The sequence below is a fragment of the Symphalangus syndactylus genome, chromosome 10 (assembly GCF_028878055.3).
Source record: "Symphalangus syndactylus isolate Jambi chromosome 10, NHGRI_mSymSyn1-v2.1_pri, whole genome shotgun sequence".
In the NCBI taxonomy this organism is placed as follows: domain Eukaryota; kingdom Metazoa; phylum Chordata; class Mammalia; order Primates; family Hylobatidae; genus Symphalangus; species Symphalangus syndactylus.
Genome location: NC_072432.2, coordinates 25,337,345 through 25,358,806, shown reverse-complemented (window position 1 = coordinate 25,358,806; position 21,462 = coordinate 25,337,345). Strand labels below are relative to the sequence as shown.

Below are 21,462 nucleotides of genomic sequence, written 5' to 3'. Positions count from 1 at the left end.
TGATTTAAATAGAGAGGCCCTTTCACTTATTTCAGAAGAGAATGTACTTTATACTCGTGATGGCTTTGCCGTAATGGTGACATGGGGAATGGTTTCAGACTACAGAAGTCGTTACTAGTATATGAGTTCTTAGTAAAAAGAAATACTTGGTTGAGAGGGCAAATTTGCCAATAAGAAAGCAGAGTGAACACAATGGTTGGAACAAACCAAAGTGGACAAGGCTCATGGGGATTTATGTGCTTGTATTGGAAGGAGGCCAATGAGGATGAGAGGATTGGAGATTGCCATTCATGGTGCCCAGAATGTTGGGTTCACCATCGTATCCTCTCTCTACCTTTTCATAATTTCTGATCTCTGGTTTTTTTTTTAATCGATTATACTTGGTCTCTTTTCATTATCTCTCTTCCTTGTCTTCCAGAGTCACAAACTAGAGAGCATATAAAGTTTAAGGAATTCAGTGGAGCAAATGGAGTCTTGGCCAGCCTTCCATGCACCTGTGTAGTTTATATTGATTGTAATGCTCAGTGAAATAACATCTAATTGAAGAGGACAATAAGTATCATGTACAAGGGCTATCCAAGCCACCATTAATTTCTCCCACAAAAGTCATTTTTAATTAAAATCCTTTGAAATAATGCACACACGTTGAGTATGCACATACATACGCGTACAAACATACACAAATTCACACACAAACACACAGACACATGCACACACATACAAATTACCAAATTTCTCTTTAGAGTCTTTGAAAAAAGAAACATTTCAGTATATTCCAACCTTGCCTAGACATAAGGATTTTTAAAAGCACTGCTGACAATGTCAAGTTCTTGAGTTCCTAATTTTGCAACTGCAGCCCAAAGGAATACAATGATACATTGATAAGGTAGCCATGGAGCAGAGAGAGGATGACTGGGGGAAAGCTCTGTTGGAATAAAATGGAGTAAAGTGAGAAAATTAATATTTGTCCCAGATTCTGATTCCCTGCTGTCAACTCACTCCTGGCTTTATCTCACGGACTGCTTCAAAGTTGGAAATAATTTTCTCTTCCTCGATTCTTTCTGACCGACATTTAAAAAGTCAATAGAAAATCAGGAGGAACAGTGAGACAGCCATTTACCATTTACTGTAATTTGCATTCACCAGTGATCACTAACTGAAAAAAAAGTTCCCTTTGAAATGTTTCAACATTGTCCTTAAGGAAAAGATAAAAACAGAGTTTTTTTTTCTTTTGTCCTTTTATGCAAATGACTTTGATTTTGTGCAGAATATATCACATTCTCTCTTTACTAACAAGGTAAGAGATACACATGGACAAGGCAAAATTTTTTAAAATCCTTGAAATGGCCGTTATAATTATTGTTCAGCGATAAAACTATCTGAACAAAGCCTATTAAATACATTCTAAATCTGCTCAAACCATAACAAACTTATTCAAGGGAGCAAAATAACATTTTGACTCTCATGGCAAAAGTAATTTTAATTTCCATTTTAGTTACTTATGGACCAATAAGTAACTGAGCTATAGCTGCTTCAAGAAGGTCTCCTGAAATAAACAGATTTACCTTGGATGGGTTGATGACAGAAAGAGAGAAAGAGAGAAAGAAAGAAAGAGAGACAAAGAAAGGAAGGAAGGAAAGAAAGAAGGAAGGAAGGAAGGAGGTAGGTGGGGAGAAGGAAGGGAGGAAAATGGGGGGAAGGAAGGAAGGAAGGAAGGAAAAAAGGAATGAAGGAGAGAGAGAGGGAGAGAGGAGGGAAGGAGGGAAGGAAGGAAGAAAGGAAGGAAGGAAGGAAGGAAGGAAGGAAGGAAGGAAGGAAGGAAGGAAGGAAGGAAGGAAACAAGGGAGGGAGGGAAGGAAGGAAGACTTCTGAATGTATTAAATCATTTTACTTCCTTAGGCACATGATAGAAAACATTACTTTCCTTAGAGTTGTGAGGAATAGTGAATGTAAAAGATTTCTCTAGAAAGTGTGTTTGCCTTTAGGAGATAATTTTACTGTCATCTGGTACAATTGGTAACATGAGAAAAATTTCTAATGAATACTTATAATTTTGTTCTAGCACATTTCTATATTTATTCATAGTTGTTTCCTTACAAAGCCTTATTTAACTACATTTCTCCCATTTGAATGTGACACTCTTCTATTCTGATGAAGATTAACTTCAGTTACTTGTAACAGAAATAAAGCAGTATCTGATTACTCAGTGGACAGAGGAAGATAAGTCATTTTTTATTAAAATATGTTAAAGAAAAAGAAGATGATCATTTATACCTGGTTTTTAAGATAACAGATAATTCTATAATCCTCTTTACAATGGACAAATGAATTGTTTTCGGCTCTTTGGGAAGGTTTGGTGAGATATCTTGTAAACATTTTCAGAGCATAGAATTTTAAATTAGCTTTTACTCTATAGTAGTTTTAAATGACAGAACAAGTAAAGATTTCCATTCAAATAATGAACACTGTTCAAAGCACTATAATCTTATAAAAAGGAAGAATATTATAACCTAAATGTTCTTAGGAAAAAATCTGAAAATCCAAATCAATGCATTCATCTTTGAAAATTATAAAAATTTTCATTAAACCACAAAAGATCAGGCAGCATTATTTTTAGGCAAAAAATCCTGTCATGAAATAAAACATCTTCAGTTTTGGAAGTACCTAAAAGACTTCCTTAATAAGAGGTGATATAATATGTGAATTTAAAAAATTTAAACAATATTAATTAAAGTTTGCTTTGTAAGTTTTTCTTTCAAATTGTTTTAGGCACAAATAGGAACCGCACTGTGAATTCAAAATAAAAGAGATAGATGCTAGGTAGGCAGGTAAATAGATAGGTAGGTATGTAGGTAGATAGATGAACAGATTGATAGGGACAGATCTGTAGATATTATCTAAAAGGTGAATATTAGTGATTTATATAGCTTTGCTCTTTAAGCTAGAGACTGCATAAATATATAAAGTTTACAAAAGAGTTAGAAATTACTTGTAAAAGTGAAGTAGTTCCAGCCATAATTGTTTATTGCATTCATTCAATTCAGTGCAATGGATTCCAAACTATTACTTCAATTTAATAGCTAAAGCTTGAAATAACATACAGAAAATAACTCAAAACAACTGTTCCCAAAGGCTGCCAAGTTCAGTGCTTTTGTTTCTAGACAGATTCAGACATCTCTGCATTGCTCGGGCATGAACAGAAGTGCTTTCTTTCAGGGAAACACAAAAAGAAAACTAAGGCAGTCTCTTTTCATTCTAAGTGTTACCATCTTTTCTTGAACATTTGAGTACTTGATGCCTTCTTTAACAGAGCATAGAGTGACACATTAGCAAATATTTCTACCACAAACACAAAAGCAATGTATGGATTAGACACGCAAATATTTTTATAAAGAGACTCTTATCAGGCCAGATGCGGTGGCTGACACTTGTAATCCCAGCACTTTGGGAGGCTGAGGTGGATGGATCACCTGAGGTCAGGAGTATGAGACCAGCCTGGCCAACATGGCAAAACCCCATCTCTACTGAAAATACAAAAAAAAAAAAAAAAAAAAAAAAAAAGCTGGGTGTGGTGGTAGCACAGTAATCCCAGCTCCTCAGGAGGCTGAAGCAGGAGAATCGCTTGAACCTGGGAGGTGGAGGTTGCAGTAAGCCAAGATCACGCCACTGCACTCCAGCCTGGGCAACACAGCAAGACTCTATCTAAGAAAAAAGAGAGAGAGAGAGAGAGAGACCCTTATCCCCTTATCTATCTTAGATCTGCTTCAGAAATACAAGGTGAAGTATAACTCCCTGAATATTTAGCAGAGTGTATTATACATCATTGCTTAAAACTAGAAACACAACTTTTCATACATATGTTTAGATAAACAGAGAAAAAATTAAATGCCTCCTCTATTTGTAATGGCCTATCGATGTGTCGACCTAATAGTGTTTCCATCTAAGTCACAATATTTGACAAAGACACATGAGACATTTTTGGGGAAGGTTCATAGAAAATCCTGGTTGCCACATACAATTACAGAACATCACTGTTTATCAGACACTGTCATCTTTTATGTTTTCAGTGAATTGGTGCTAAATCATTGAGTACACATTAATTTGTACGATAAAATAAACGGCAAAGATTCACTGTGATTCGTGTACCCAACTGGCATTAGTCCTTGTAAAGATTATATAAGTTCACAGACAGAGTGGATTCATCATACTACAGATCTTCATGGAAATAAGTAGTGGCTCTGATGTTCCCCCAGATGCAGTAATAAAAATAATGCTATCAGCATGTCTGTGCCAAGTCAGATTTATTTAGCCTTTGAGCTATAATCAATTCATTATTCCATTTGTGATTCTGAAAATCACAGGAAGAAAACATAGTCTTTAAGGTCTAATCCATTGATATGGAATGGGATTGCCCAGTGAATGATCCCAGAAGCTCTCTCCTTATTGCCAGGAAAACAGATAGCCGAGAAGATGAGTTATGGTCCCCACAGGGACACGAGCTGAGCTGAATTCAATATTCCTTGAGACCTGGTAACCCCAATCTAGGCGCTGGTGGATGACATTTTTCATACTTTGCTAAACTGCTGGCAGTTAAGCCTGGACCATATGGTGTGGGATCCTCAAATGTGAATTTCCCTGTACAATCCCCCTCCCATGCTTGGGAGAGCAAAGAAATCCCTCCCAGGAGTACTGTCCCTCTGTGGGTGCATCCAGCTGCACTCTGGCCCCAGCACACCTCTCCATGAGCCACCAGGAGAACGGAGGCCTCCTGCATCTTCTGACCTCCCTGCTCCTGAGTTCCAGCCCATACCCAATGGCCACTTGCTCCTTCATCCTGAGCCCTTTGTTCAACATATAAAGAATGGACATATTCTGAACTACCAAAACAACTAATTTTAACATGATTTTTAAAAATCAGCTAGACAAATATTTAGACCTATGACATTGGGCTGAACTATAATTTTCATATTGAAAATAATAATTTTCATCTGAGTATATTTGATATGTCCTCTTGGAAATTAGTATAGGCAAAGAAGAGAAATATGTTTGCAAAATGATAAAATAGAAAGTCAGCTGATTAACTGTTACCTGGCATTCTCTATATTCGAATTCACCTATCACTGTCACTATTTAATGCAGAGTAAGGATATATTAAAGTCCTCATGGATGGCTATGGAATTAAAGTAGAAAGAACTTGATGTGATGACCATATAATTAATCTTAGGATCCCTTGGGGAATGGGGAGATTAAATATGACATTTCTCTTTGAACATGGAGAATGCAAGAATATTATTCACCCTGAAACATAATTTTTGTTCTGAAAATAAATTATATGACTAATGCAGTTAATAATTTTACAACCTGCATGTATCATTCTAAAGACTATTTTCATGCCATGGCTATAAGTAAACTCAATTAGCTAACACTGAAGCATCAAAGAGAAAATTCAGTTATTCTTCATGGAACTCTTTGAAGGACAGTTATGGATCTTTTTCCATTTTTATTTCAATAAAGAGCTGACATGTCAAGCTAAGAATAATCTATAATTGAGCAAGATATATGATACTCTATTTTAATCCTCATTATCTTTTTAGAGGGTGAGCAATAATTGCAGATATCACTTCTGTCTGATTTACTATTTTCGGTACACTTTCTTCTTTGCAAAGTAAAGTCCTCATCAATATGCTAAAAGAAAATGAACGGGAGAAAATCAGAAGTTTAAAATCCATGTGTTTTTGCAAATAACTCAAACAGAAAAGATTGAAATAGATTTTGCTGTGAGTTAACACACAACCTTTGGCAACACAGAGTGGAAGAAACAAGGCTAGTTCTCAACCCACATTAGATAGGGGCTGTCAAGGTAGCATCAGGCCACTCTGCCAGGAAAGGCAATGGCAGAGACCTACAATTAACCTTCAGAATCAAGCAAGGAACAGAAGGTCGGGCACAATTTCACCAATATTGATCAATTTAAATGAATAAGTAGAAATCTAAATATTTCTGAAATTCATTTGCTCATCCATAGCCCTTCCCCTAATCACTATCTCATGTCACACCACAACAATTCTAATCTAAATTTAACTCATCTTTTCACTCCTAGATTTGGGATTTCTGATTCAGTTCCCATAGCAATCAGGTAGGAGCATCAATGCAAACTTGCCTTTCCGTATTTAATATTGTATAGCAGTTTCCAAGTACCTTCCTGATAAATTCCAAACATCTTAGTTAGTGTCATACACAATGAAGTTTAAAATCTTGCTCCTGGTTATCTGTGTAAAACACGCTATCTAGTATGACCTTGACACCTGGCTATCTTCCAACACTTTCTTCGTGACTTGGTTCAGATGACACCTCATCACTGCATTAATCCTGCCTCTCCACAGAACAAAGGGCTCCTTCTGCCTGTTCATGAACCTACGAGATATTTCTCCTTTTCAATTGCATGCTTTCACATGCTTTCATTCTCATCTTCTGTGGAAGCCAACCTGACACCTACAAGCATTTGGAAGATTTCAATTCACTTTGATGTCCAAGATGTGCACTTCTTCAGGATTAATCTTTGCCTTCCCTTTGCACAATTTTCTGATGTTGCCGCCACATGTTAAACATCTACCAGTTTAAGATCCCCCCAAAAGGAAATATTTCACACACAAAAACTCCATCAGATTTTCACATTCGTAATAAATATAGTGAAAGGACTGTTCAATACCAAAGGATACTTTCTTTTGAAAAATGTCAAAAATCTACACTATCACATTCTTCTTGTACATAAGTGTTTTATTCCAAGAATTCACTGAGCACAATAGTAGTGTAAGGACAGAACCAGCATAGCAGCATTCTGCAAAATTTTATCACTCTATTTCTGTGAAATGGGATGATGTCTTACTACTCCTTTATAGTTATATTCATTATTGTAACTGTCAGACCTCTGAAATTGAGTGAGCTTCCTTAGGCTTAAAATATAGACAAGGAGTAAGATTTTCCACATCTAAGGATAATCCAATGTGCTCTCTTGTATTGGTTCGTTCTCAAGCTGCTGATAAAGACATACCGGAGGCTGGGTAATTTATAAAGAAAAAGAGGTTCAATGGACTCACAATTCCACATGGCTGGAGAGGCCTGACAATCATGGCAGAAGGTGAAAGAGGAGCAAAGTCATGTCTTGCATGGCGACAGGCAGGGAAACTCTGCTTTATGAAACCATCCGATCTCAAGAGACTTGTTCACCATCATGAGAACAGTATGGGAAGAGCCTGCCTCTATGATTCAGTGATTTCCCACTGGGTCTTTCCCACAAGACATGGGAATTATGGGAGCTATACAACTCAAAAAGAGATTTGGGTGGGGACACAGCCAAACCACATCATCTCTATACTACAAACATAACATGGAGATTCTGTCCACATCAACATTACAAAATTTGCTTTTTCTTCATAAAATAATCATCAGCACAATCACATTTTTTATTTTTATTTTTTTGAGATGGAGTTTCACTTTCATCGCCCAGGCTGGAGTGTCGTGACATGATCTCGGCTCACTGCAATCTCCGCCTCCCAGGTTCAAGCAATTCTCCTGCCTCAGCCTCTCGAGTAGCTGGGACTACAACACACACCACCATGCCTGGCTGATTTTGTACTTTTAGTAGAGACAGGGTTTCACTATGTTAGCCAGGCTGGTCTTGAAATCCTGACCTCAAGTGATCCACCTGCCTCGGCCTCCCAAAGTGCCGGGATTACAGGCGTAAGCCACCATGCCTGGCCTACATTCTTTTTTTAGATGAAGTATTTGCTGGTGACTTATTTCCTCTCAAATAGATTTTCTAGTTAAAGGCTGCAATCAGCTATTGGAGCCCACACAATGACCTTGTGTACAGCAATTAGCAACTGGTAAAATTTTTAAAGAAACGTATTGTACAATGTGTAAAAATAAGGTGCCAATACGACTGGCAGTGTACGTGTGATAGCTGAAGATCAAAGAGAGTTTTTAGATATGGATTTAAGAGACAAACTGTTTATCTCTACTTTTTAGCTAAATCTATCACACATATTGATTGATCATTCTTGACTGTACTTTCCTCAGACGTGAACTTTAATGCACATGAATAATACAACAGTTGCTGGATACAACTGAAATCTTTAATTAGGTACCAGAATGAGAATTCCATGAAACATACTGTTGGCAGGCACCTAAATTCAATCTAAGATTTCTGCTCTCAAAACTAATAGCTAAATCCTTGCAACCCAAAGTGTGGCCTATTGCCTACCCACAACTATATCACCTGAGACCTTATTAGAAACAGAATATCAGACCAGCTCCAGCCTAGAACTAAGAAATCAGAATGTGCATTTTAACCAGATTCCCAGGTGATTTGTAAGCTTGTTAAAGTTTCAGAGGCATTGGCCTAGCTCCCAATCTCTGAGTCACTTTTGATCATGAAACTATACTATTATGATCCATAAGCCCTATTTTTAAAACCTCCCTTCTTCAGTCATCCAGTGGCTTTTGAATCAAGGCAAAAATCACACAGTACAGTCCTTTTAATAAACACTTTCAATGTCCCAAGAGTGGGAATATGACACTTCCAAATATTGCATGTGAATAAGCATTCAAAACCACATATTTGGTCTAGCATGTCACAAAGGACTTTGAGACTGATTTCTATAAAGTGAAGAACTGTAAGTGACCAACACTATTCTACAGCAATAGGCTGGTGAAACTGAGCTTTATGAAGCATCAGTAATTTCAGCCAACACTGCTGAAGCACTCTCCATCCTATGAGGTGCTATCATTGCTACGAGAGCTTCATGCCAGATAATGGGAAGGTGGCCAGCTTCCAGGGGAAGACGCTTGCCCTGCTCATTTACACATGTGTCCCTGAGGTTGTGGAATTCATTGAAGGCTGCCCCAAAAAAGCCAAATCATGACTGGAATCCAATCCTGCCTGAAAGCCCTGTAAGCCTTTATATTCCCAAAATAATTATACAAAGTAGCGCATGCAGTGACTGTTTCCCGACACCTCATTTTTAATACCTACACATCAGCAGAAGGTACTCTACTTCTCACCTGGCTAAGTGGTAATATGTCCGTATGAATGAACAAAGGAAATACAAGAAGAAAGGTCTCACAGAAATCAACATTCACATCAACAGCGGCATTTGCCATCTGTTGGGTCCCCGCTTATTCAACAGGATATACAGTTGGCTTCTAGAGATTTTATATGTCCATGGGAAGAATATTAGAAAATGAAAACAATAACAACAACAAAACCTTAACTGGAAGAATTCTTTAACTGGGATACCAAGTTTTACAATCCTTCCATTATCTGTTCTTGTGAAGAGCCAGAAAAAATACTGTCACCAAGCATCAAGTGAAGAGAATAACAGCCTTTGTGTCAAAATAGTAAACATGCTATTGTCTTGTTTTGGTTTGGGGTTTTTGTTGTTGTTGTTGTTTTATTTAAGTGAAAGTAGAACATAAAGTCGAGACAATGAAAAAAAAATGAGGAGAACATCTGAGGAATACCATTCTGGGTGGTTTTTGTCTCACTGTGATACACATAATTTTAACAGTCACTACTGCAGCCAGGGCTACGAGACAAAATAATTCTGATCCCTGAAACTGAGTTTGAAAGCATCTAAAGGAAAAAAGCACACAGAGTCTTTCTAGCTCATTGTTTGTATTTAGCAATACAAACCAAAAAGATAAGCAAGATCTTGTAACAATGCCAGGCACAGAGTATTCACTTTATAACCATTTGGTTTCTTTCTTAGTTCTGTTTAACAATGGGGCAAAACTATTTTCCCCAAAAGTGATGCAACTGTGTTCACAAACACCTTTCTTACCTTTTTTTTGTTTTTCTTAGACTGAGTCTCGCTCTGTCGCCCAGGTGGGAGTGCAGTAGCGGAATCTCGGCTCACTGCAACCTCCACCTCCCGGGCTCATGCAGTTCTCATCCTCAGCCTCCTGAGCAGCTGGGATTACAGGCGCTTGCCAGCACGCCTGGCTAATTTTTGTATTTTTAGTAGAGACGACGTTTCACCATGTTGGCCAGGCTGATCTCAAACTCCTGACTTCAGGTGATCCACCCACCTCGGCCTACCAAAGTGCTGGGATTACAGGTGTGAGCCACTGCGCCTGGCCCACAAATACCATTTCAAGAGCCAGGATGAGTAAAACTTTCTGATATGGTTTGTACATTTGTCCCTTCCAAATCTCATTTGGAAATGTAGAGGTGTCTGAATCATGGGGGCAGATCCCTCATGAATGGCTTAGTGCCATCCCCTTGGTGATGAGTGAGTTGAGGAGAGATCTGGTTGTTTGAAAATGTGCGGCACCATGCCCCTCACTCTCTCCTGTTCCTGCCCTCTTCATGTGACATGCCTGCTCCCGCTTCACCTCCTGCCATGACTGAAACCTTCCTGAGGCCACACCAGAAGCCAAGCAGATGCTGGAGCTATGCTTCCTGTACGGCCTACAGAACCGTGAGCTAAATCAGCCTCTTCTCTTTATGAATTACCCAGTCTCAGTATTTCTTTAAAGGAAGGCAAAAATGGCCTAGTACACTTTCCAAACTTTCAGAGGTAGATTTTTGTTTCCGAAACTAGTGGCAGTGCCAAGGAGCTACTTGAGGGGCTTTAGATCCCAGTGATCTCTGTCAATCCCCAGAACCCCATCAAAATAAATGAATCTTGAAATAAAAGCAGTGTTCTTAGTATGCAACTCTGGCTTCAAGACAAGTCTTTTATGAGCCAGACTGAAGCCCCACAACTACCCTCATATGGATACTCAGGGGCTGCTGCTGTTCAAAATCATTACATAATTCAAGTGTCATTTGTCTTTCCTTTGGCTAGAAAGAGTAACGTCAAGCCTAAAGGATCAACCTTGTGAGCGTGGCAAAGCTTGCATTTGAATACCAGCTGGGTTTGAATACTCATTAATGGGAGACCTTAGGAAAATACTAAAACCTAAATCTGAAATTGCCCTCATGTAAAAAAATCATTGAAATTGCCCAGAAAATATGGGGACACAAATCTTTCGAGGCTGCTGTGGACCAAACAAGATAGCATCCACACAGTACCTGGCCGATCTTAGCCCTGGGTGAGTACCCACCAAACAGTCCATGGGGCCATCCTTCTGCCCTCTTTTTACTGATTCAAAACTACTGACACTTAGTGGTCTCCCTCTGTTAAGGTAAAAAGTAGAAAAATTGGCTGAATCACAAAATTACAGCTACAGTAACCACTGGGATTGTATTTTCAGGAGTGTTAATATACCTCCAATTAAAGAGATTTCTTACTTTATAAATGATTAAGAAAATTCAGCACTCCACGAGAGAGATCACGGAGTTCTCAGAATCTGTGTTAAGAAAATTCAGCACCCCACAGGAGAGATCACAGAGTTCTTAGAATCTGTGTTCTTCTCTTTCCTTTTTTAAAGAAATTTAAAAATCTTTACATACTTAGGGGGTATGAGTGCAGATTTTGTGCATTTCATCATGGTGAAGTCTGAGCTTTTAGCTAAATAGGTATATGTTGTTCCCTTTCAATATCCATCGAGTCCTAGTTCTGGGCAGAGAGTAAACGCCTCTGCTTCTATTCAGTTCTCCTTTCTTGATGCTGCACCCCAGCTAAAGAGTGGCTCCGGGAAGAATTATGTTGCCTACCCCAAGTTGCTATAACATCATCATTGCCAAAATAGCAGGCCACTCTGCAGGAGTCAGAATAGCCTCTTATAGATATCATAAGGCTTCTGCTCCTGACACATCGACCATTGCCTGGTAAGGGACTTGGCTGGGGCAGCCTGCGAACACCATGGCCGCATAATAGCTAATGCCATGGAGCGGGGTTTGAGAAATTGCTATATTTTTCAAATATACTGAATTCACACAGCCTATACTTCAGATCTTCTGAAGATTTCTCTCACTGTGAGGGAACAAAATGATGCCTTGATACTATTTGCAGGACTAGGTAGTATCTGCTTCAGGAAGCTGAGTTCTTTTTCTTAAATAATGAGTATTTCAGGGATTGTGCTGCAGTAAAAAGAATGCTGCCTGGTTCTTAAAAATCATAAGCCTGTCAGCTCAGAGAAAGTACGAACTGAAACTTCAGGTTGAGAGAGAATGTACCAGCATGCAATGAGCAGACTGTACGTGACTATAGAACTCTGATGCAACCTCTCCAGCAGCCAGTTCAGGAAGCCACACCACAGCCTTGGCAGTAGTCAGCCCGGAAAGGTCAGGACTTCCTTAGTAACTGAGAGCTTCTCTATTTCTTTGTCTTCACATCACTCTCAAGACCAACCATCAAAAGCCAAAGATGTTCCTCAAACTAATAATATAAGATGCTGTTTCTTGCCAGGTGCGGTGGCTCATGCCTTTAATCCAAGCACTTTAGGAGGCCAAGGCAGGTGGATCACTTGAGGTCAGGAGTTCAAGACCAACGTGGCCAACATGGTGAAACCCCGTCTCTACTAAAAATACAAAAATTAGCCGGGTGTGGTGGTGCACACCTGTAATCCCAGCTACTCAGGAGGCTGAGGCAGGAGAATGGCTTGAATCCGGGAGGCAGAGGTTGCAGTGAGCCGAGATCATGCCACTGCACTCCAGCCTGAGTGATAGAATGAAACTCAGTCTCAAAACAAACAAACAAACATGCTGTTTCTAATTAGCCCACTTCCAGGTTTGCCATGCCAACAGCCTCTGATCAGAGTGCATCTGAACCTTCTATTTTTCACCAAAAACCTTCCCACTCCCCGGCCTGTCTTTATATCTCTGCTGAAAACAAGTGATGGCAGCCGAAGCCGTCCCCGAGCAAACTGGATAAATCACCTCTGTTTGTTCTCATCTGGGTGGTCTTTGCTTTTTTGCCCAAGTTTACTTGCTTGTTTCTGTTGTACCTAGTTTACAAACAAGATCGTATTTTGTGATTTGCAGCGCTAAGGACTACAGAAACTTAAGAAATAACACCACCTTTGAGGCCTTTGAGCAAACCTGAAATCTGCCTAAAATGCACCCTCTGCAAATGTCTGTACTTAACAAACTTTTCTCTGACCATTCTCCTCCCTCCGCTTCATAGCTCCAACCATAATAAAGAATAACTCATAGTCAGAGAGACCAATCATCCCAGTTTGTCTAGAACTGTTCCATATTTAACACTGGAAGCCATCCTACGTTCCAGAAAACCTCTCGGCCCCAAGCCGCTGGAACCAGTGGTCACCCTATGAGACAGTCCTGGAGATGTCATTTTACACCTCAGCCACACTGCAGAGGAAATTTACTCTGCCTAGCGTGCCCCTCCCTCTTCCCATCAACAGTTCATCAATTAGGTGAACTCCTCTCAATCTGTTAAGCCCCCACCTAAATGTCCAGTTCTAGGCTAAGCCTCTTTGACAACACCCCAACTCTCAATCCCAAGCAGTTTCATCACACTCTCCTTCATGCCACACTACAGCCTGCATACTTTTATTGTACATATCACATGGCCCTGGGATGATTTGCTTATGATACTTAGATGCTCTTACATAGGGTCAGGTGAGGTGGCTCACGCCTGTAATCCCAGCACTTTGGGAGGCCTTCGTGGGTGGATCACTTAAGGTCAGGAGTTCCAGACCAGCCTGGCCAACATGGTGAAATGCCATCTCTACTAAAAATACAAAAAATAGCCAAGTGTGGTGGCATGTGCCTGTAGTCCCAGCTACTCAGGAGGCTAAGGCAGAATAATTGTTTGAACCCAGGAAGCAGAGGTTGCAGTGAGCTGAGACTGTGCCGCTGCACTCCAGCCTGTGTGACAAGAGTGAGGCTCCATCTAAAAAAAAAAAAAAAAAAAAAATGTTCGTACACAATGAATTCCTCGAGAGCAGGCACACTATTGTTGCCTCACTGCTCACTGTCATCACCACACCAAGCCTATGTTTGTCTGTAAATGAATTAATGGAGGGTAAAGTGGCTTAGCTATTATATTTATTAATGAATTAAATTGTTCTTTAAAAGAAACCCAAAAGTTCCAGATTGAGATGAAGAGACAACTTATGTGTATATATAAAAGTTGGGCACCTACGTGAAATATATTCATTAATCCATTTCAATTACCCAGATTATTTATCTACCTCGATTTGAGTGTTATTGTCCTGCCCATCATCCAGCAGCAGGTCTGTGAAGCTTCTGGGCTCAGGAGAGTCTTGGCCGACGCTTGCTCGGTTCGTGTCTACCGCCTTGAGAAAGTCCAAATTTCTTTTCCACCTGTGGCTGTATGCCTGTGAATCGACTTCCACCTCCTCCTCTGTGTGAGGGAAGGCCTGAGCAACTCCATACTGCCAATCTGTTTGAAAAAGAAAGAAAATGTGTTACGACTCATTATGTGTACCATACATGCACGTGCTATCGGCTCGAGAAGAAAAAAGAATTCTGTGAGGCACGAGAATAGGAAACTAACTTATAGCAGTTAAATCTGTTTACTTGTAATATCTTGAGCTGGTACGAACATCTCCGATTGGAATGCAATTGCAGGAAACACCAGGAGTTGTGACAATGGTTAATGGGCAGATCTTGCAGAGTTTTTAAAAACAGATGTGCAGCCCTGAAGCAATGCATTTTTATTCCCTTCCCTCGCCCCCTCCACACGCACACTTCATAAACATTCTCTAGCTGTTCTGAGAAAGCAAGCTAGAATCCAAACAAAAGGATGAAAGCAAGTGACTGTCAGATTATTTTGAAAATAAAAGTCAGACCTCATTAACTTGTAAGCTTATATTTATTTCACTTGAGTCATGCTGGACAGCAAAGAGACACCAGTGTATATGAACGGGTTAAATAATACATGAAATTGTCTTCGTGTAAATGGGTGAAACCACCTTGTAGCTTACAAGCCAGTCTTGGTTCATTATCTGACCCATCTAATAAGTAAGACCCTCAGGAGTCATCACCGCACTTTTGCTCATCTGTATCCTTCTCAACTTGAAATCTCGTCAGGTTCTAAAGGATGACAGTGATGGGCACTTATAGAAAAGGATGGGAAGGCAAGGAGATCAAATCACAAAGGCATTTTAAAGTCATCTGCAGGTACTGGCCTTGCTGACCCAGCTCATCCTGCTACTCAAGGAGGAAAAAATGAGATGTAATCATTGCTCCTCGTCTTTCATTTCGGTAGGTCAGCAGGGGAAGGCATGCCACAAGTATTGGAAACTCAGTTTCTGAACAAGAACAGCCTTCTTTCACCCAACTATTACTAAAAGATATGAATGGACAGGTTTTAGAACTGGCAAGATATGGGTTCAAAAAGGCAGAAGAGAGCAGTGATTTAATTATAGCCATTATGTTCCCCTTGGTACAAGAACATTCTAAGAAACCAAAATGTATTTAATGCAGCTTATAATATATTGATGGAGCTACTTAGAACTCTAATAACTAACTTAAGATTACCACTACCTATCACAGGCATAATTACCTAAACTACCTCCTTTTCAACTCAGAAAGGTGCTAGTAAATCTTCTAGACAGAGAGGATATTATTTGGTTTCACAGTACACTTAAAAGATCTCTTATTGTCTGATGTTTTGATGCATAGAGTAAGGATATATGCTTGTCTCATGCCAGAGAGAAACACTACCGTGACGTCTGCCATCTAGACCTTTCCTTGAGCTCACAGAATGTTAGAGCTCAAAAGGACCACAGAGACCAAAGTAGCCAAAACTCCACAGGGAGAAACCCAAGAGCAAGAGAAATGTAGCATTATGCTCATTTTATTGAATTGTTAGAGGCTGAAGAAAAGAAAAAACAAACTCATGTACATAAAGGGCTGAGTGTGGACACCCTCCTGCCCTCCATACATTAAGTGTTTAATAAGCACATCTAAGCAGTATTGTCACCATCACGGTAGAAAATATCTATTTTTATAACACTGTTGTTCCTACTGGCCATTGGATAGTACTCAAAATGTGTTTATTGACTGACTGAATGAGTGGACGAATGAATTGTTGACAGTCTTTCTGGAGCAAGCATCATTGGACCAAGCAAAATTAAGTAATGAAAAAACTACTGTGCAAGGAAAAATCCAGGACTCTTGGGCTGGAATTCTTTCCAATAGGTTTGCTGGTTGTATGATCCGGCATAATTCTAAAAAAGTCTCCGTGCTTTTGTTATTCTATATTTTAAATGGGAATGAAAATATCCTGTCTGCAAAAGCAGACAGCTTTTCCTGAGAATGTGTCGGGCTCTAAGACCTATGGTTTTAGGCAAAGCTACATAAAGCAATTTTAGTTGCTTTATTTATATATCCTGCTTCATTACCAAAAATATACCAGGCAGCTTATAACCCAGGTAAGCAATAAAACTTTACGACAACCAGATAAGACCTCCTAGCACAACACTTAGGTCAATGTCAGATACCTGCATTTTCCTTGCATTTGCTATAGTAGCTCTTAGCAAATTACACCCCTGACATAGCTACGCAAATACAAAGAGTCATGTAGGAACCACTGAAAGCCCATGCAGGATCCTTGTTAGAATGTCAACCTAGATAAGAAATGGTAGCAAACATCATGTAGAGAACAGATTAAATGATTCCAGATTAAAAAAAAAAAATGGTATTTAAAAAACATACACACTAAGGGAAGAGTGTCAACCAGAGGCCTGTCTTTCAAAATGTAAATCAGAAAAAAAAAAAAAAAAACACCTACAACTTCAAAGGATTTTTCTTCATTAAAATCTTCAAAACAGAATTTCAAAGCAGCTCTTGGTTTCTTTTAAATAAGTGTTACTTCTTCCTCCTTGATATTAATTCTTACAATTTTTTAGATATTTATAACATAGGACAAAACAGAACTTTCTGGAATACCCATTAGCACCTTCCCTCCCCTTTTAAATTAGCTTCTGGGATCCTGGCACAGAACAGAAAGTAAACGGAATGCCTAATACGGGAGGAGTCTTCTGCATGGGATTCTACTTCTAAACTTTCTCAAATTCGCTTTCCTATTTTTCTTCCTGCCTTCCTTCTCTAGAGAACAAATGAAAAGGAGCTCCAAAACTTAGAAACGAAAAAGTCTCTATTTCCCACTTAAGTTGAAATCTGAGAAGTCTGATGAATGTGTCAAACTCTTGTTTTTGTACGGAACATTCAAGCTCATCCTTTAGTAAGATTATTAGGAAACAGTAAATTGAGCAGACAGGTATGAGACAAGCATATATCCTTACTCTAGCACTTATAAGGTTTGGTCTCCAGACAGCTGAGGTTTGATTTTTTCCCCCACTGTTTGGCAGCGTTTTATGATTTTGTATCCCTCGCTTGCTGTCACTATTGACAGCTGTTACAGTCAAATGTTGACAAACCTCCATCTCTGTGCCTCCTAGAATTTGCTACCTCAAACTTGGAAAACAGACCTCTTGCTTGCTCTAATTGTGTTTGCAAAGAGTAAACAGGATCTCAGGAAAAACCTGAGGGGTTTTCTAATGAGAACATTTGTGAGCTTTAGGGCCTGGCATCCATGAATATCCTTTTGGTTGCTTCTTTTGGTTGGCATTTTAACTGAATTCTTTCTCTCTGGTTATGTCATGAATAAACATGGTTACCTGGTCGTGCATAGAGGAAATCCTATTATATGTTCATAATTCGGTAGTACATGGCTCATCAAGACTGAAAAGTATGAAACTGAGTTAGATTTTGATCCCACTTCTAAATGTTTTTTAGAGAAGATAAAACAAGCCAAGATATATATTTTACAGAATAAAGACAGGATAATCAGGAAAATCACAGCTTTGTTATCTATATTGTAAATTACTCCTAGGCATTTCACAGACTTTCAAAGTCATACAAATATTTTAAATTACTCTTTAAATCAGCACCAAAACAAATTACTCAGAAGACGAAGGAATATATGTGACATAATTTTTCCCTTTCCAGCTGTAGTAAAAACAAAAACAACAGGAGGGATCTTTGAATAGTCTGGCTGAACAGATTGTTTGCTTTCTGTCTACTGTATGTTAATTAAACCACTGATGGAAAAACCTTCAAAGATCATTTTCCCCAACATATTTGGCCATAGTCATTAATCACATAGCTCATGGAAACACTAAATGCACCTCTTGATTCCCATTGGAATATAAGAAGAGGAAGCTTTGAAAACACATTTCTGTAAATACAATATATACATTGATCTTAACACATTCTTGCAATTTTTTTGATCATAATAGCAGATAAACTATTGTTGTAGAAAGTTCTTCACTGTTTTTCCAATAAACATTAGTAGGAAACCCCACAACGTTCAGTTAATCTGAGAGTACAACAGGAAATTCATGTGTATCCTCATATATATCCTCATATTATTCTTTGCAAACCTTGCAGGTCTCTTTTTTGTCATCATATACTATAATATAACACAAAAGCAAAAGAGAAGAAAGCTTTGCTTGGAAGGATATGTTTATGTATTATTCTAATGATTTTATTAAAATATCTTGCATTTAATTAATTTGCTGAAAACATTTGAACATTTTTTGAGTTTTACATACAAAGCACACATATAAGACATGTGAAACCACCAAAAAGTAACTGCATAAATTGACATGCATCTTATGTAATTAGGATCCATCTCTACTGCACCTTATGACAAACACTTTGACCTACACTTTTCAAGTGAACCGAATCACTACTGTAAATCCTCTGAAACATTCCGATTGTTCACTGAAAGCAGATCGGCTGGATAGATACATTTGAGACAAGATGAAAATATTTGGCTAAGATAGAATGCCATATGTCTTTCATCTCAATTCATTGCAGAATCAAAGATAAAATTCTATAGAAACTAGTTATATCCTTAGGTATGTCGATAAACTAGACTACCCCAGCTTTGAGGTTTTAACTGGCAGCATTACAGACTAAGGTAGCTACAGAAGATAAAGCTTACAGAATGTTTGGTCCAGAGATACTAAGAAGTTGAATGGGACCTAGACACTCTATTTTATTAAAGCTCTGAAGAAGACTTTTGTATCTCCTAGGTTGAAGTTTGCCTCATATTCTATTCCCACCATAGGTGCTGATATGGTTTGGCTGTGTCCCCACCCAAATCTCATCTTGAATTCCCAAGTGTTGTGGGAGGGACCCAGTGGGAGATAATTGAATCATGGAGGAAGGTCTTTCCTGTGCTGTTCTAGTGATAGTGAATAAGTCTCATGAGATCTGATGGTTCTATAAGGGGAAGTTTCCCTGCACAACCTCTCTCTCTTTGCCTGCTGCCCTCCAAGTAAGATGTGACTTGCTCCTCCTTGCCTTCCCCCATGATTGTGAGGCCTCCCCAGCCACATGGAACTGTAAGTCCATTAAACCCCCTTTTCCTGTATAAATTACCCAGTTTCAGGTATGTCTTTATTAGCATGGTGAAAATGGACTAATACAGGTGCCTCAGGTCACATTTCCATCATCTTTTGTCTCCTGGCTTCCTAGCCTGTTTGTTTGTTTGTTTGTTTTTTTGTTTCAGAGACAGGGTCTTGCTCTGTCACCTGGGCTTTAAGTGCAATGGCACGATCAGCTCACTATAGCCTCAAATCCCTGGACTCAAGTGATCCTCCCACCTCAGCCTCCTGAGTAGCTAGAATTACAGGTGCACACCACCATTCCCACCTAATTTTTAATTTTATTTTTTGTAGAGATGGGGCCTCACTTTGTAGCCCAGGCTGGCCTCAAACCCCTGGCCTCGAGTGATCCTTCAGCCTCAGCCTTCCAAAAATGCTGTGATTACAGGCATGGGCCTCCATGCCTGGCTAATTTTTAATTTTATTTTTTGTAGAGATGGGGGTCTCATTTTGTTGCCCAGGGTGGTCTTAAACTCCAGGCCCCAAGCAATCCTCCCACCTTGGCCTCCCAAAGTGCTGGGATTATAGAAGTGGGCCACGGTGCCCAGCCCTATCTAGTCTTATGTTGTCAAATTCTTCCTTTTACAACCTTTTCTCCACTTGCTACCAGAGACACCTTTCAAATTTTTCCCTTCACTTTTCTGACAAGCCTCGAATGACTCCTTATATCCACTCAACTATAAGACACTCCATCCTTTTGTTCCAGCTATTTTTCTATCTCTTCCTTGTCCCCATCATGCCTATGCTCCCATTACACAGAATTTAATAGTCTCTTAACCTACAATGAATATAGTTACTATTGCATGGATGAAAGCCTTTACCCTACCCCAAGACTTTGGGAAATCTGATAGCTCCTTCAAGATTCAGTTCAATATTGTCTGTTTAAATGAACTTCTCTTGACTCCCCCAGGTAGAGCTAATTGAGTTTTCTTCTATAATCCAGTAACTCCTTTGCCTGACTCCTTCAACATTCTTATGTCTACCACCACTGGAATGTGAGACTGTGCAGAGGAGAGTTAACACAGAAGGCATGAGACTGCTATCCTTAGAAAGTGCTATTTGCAAGGCTGGCCGATGGCTGGCATCTGGAAATTTAGATTTAGGGAGGGTTCCCATCATTCCCTAACTGATAAAAGTGGCTCACAGTGCCTAAACCAGGCAAACAATAGGATTTATGCTGGACACCTTCCTTCCTTCTGGGAGTCTGGAATTTTGGTACATGCTAGACAAAAGGTAGTTTACATGACTAGCCCACAGTAGGACCTCGGGGACTGAGTTTTTAATGAACTTCTGGGATAGACAATATTTCACATTGTGAACGTGTTATAACAATTCATTCCTGAAAACATAAAATGCATAACATGTGTGTGGAAAGGACTCTTGGAATTTTGGCCCTGGTTTCCCTGGACACTTCCCCATGTGCTTTTCCCCTGTACCAATTTTGCTTTGTCTCCTTTTGCTGTAATAAATCCTAACCACAAGCATGACTAGATGATGAGTCTTGCGAATCCCAACAGCAAAATCACCAAAGCTGGGGTAGTCTTGGGGACCACTGATACAGAGATGTCTCAAAATAGAGACTCTAGCTTATATGTCCCATCAATACAAGCATGGACATTGGCATATAATACGTATCTAAAGTTTTTTAATAAAAATTCAATGAGGCCTGGCGCGGTGGTGGCTCACACCTGTAATCCCAGCACTTTGGGAGCCAACGTGGGTAGATCTCCTGAGGTCAGAAATTCGAGCCCAGCTGGCCAACATGGTGAAACCCCGTCTCTACTAAAAATACAAAAAATTAGCCAGGCGTGGTGGTGCACACCTGTAATCCCAGCTACTTGGGAGGTTGAGGCAGGAGAAATACTCGAACATGGGAAGCGGAGGTTGCAGTGAGCCGAGATTGCACCACTGGATTCCAGCCTGGGTAACAGAGCAAGACTCTGTCTCAAAAAAAAAAAAAAAAAATCAATAAATGAATGATTATCTAGGTTAACTGCTCATCTGAGACAATGTCTTAAAAGTTTATGTATGAAATCTCTTGTCTAACTTACTAAGATTTTAAACTGAGTGCAGTGGCTCATGCCTTTAATCCCAGCACCTGGGAGGTTGAGGCAAGCAGATTGCTTG

The 21,462-nt window shown here is 39.4% G+C and overlaps 1 protein-coding gene across 2 annotated transcripts in view; it reads right to left on the bottom strand.

Moving 5' to 3' along the window:
- The window catches only part of PLXDC2 (plexin domain containing 2), a 469,249-nt gene that overhangs the window by 274,925 nt on the left and 172,862 nt on the right, over positions 1–21,462 (bottom strand). For both annotated transcript variants that reach the window (XM_055296706.2, XM_055296707.2), the window contains one exon: positions 14,104–14,315. In XM_055296706.2, the coding sequence (XP_055152681.2) occupies positions 14,104–14,315 (212 nt within the window). The remainder of the gene's footprint in view (positions 1–14,103; positions 14,316–21,462) is intronic.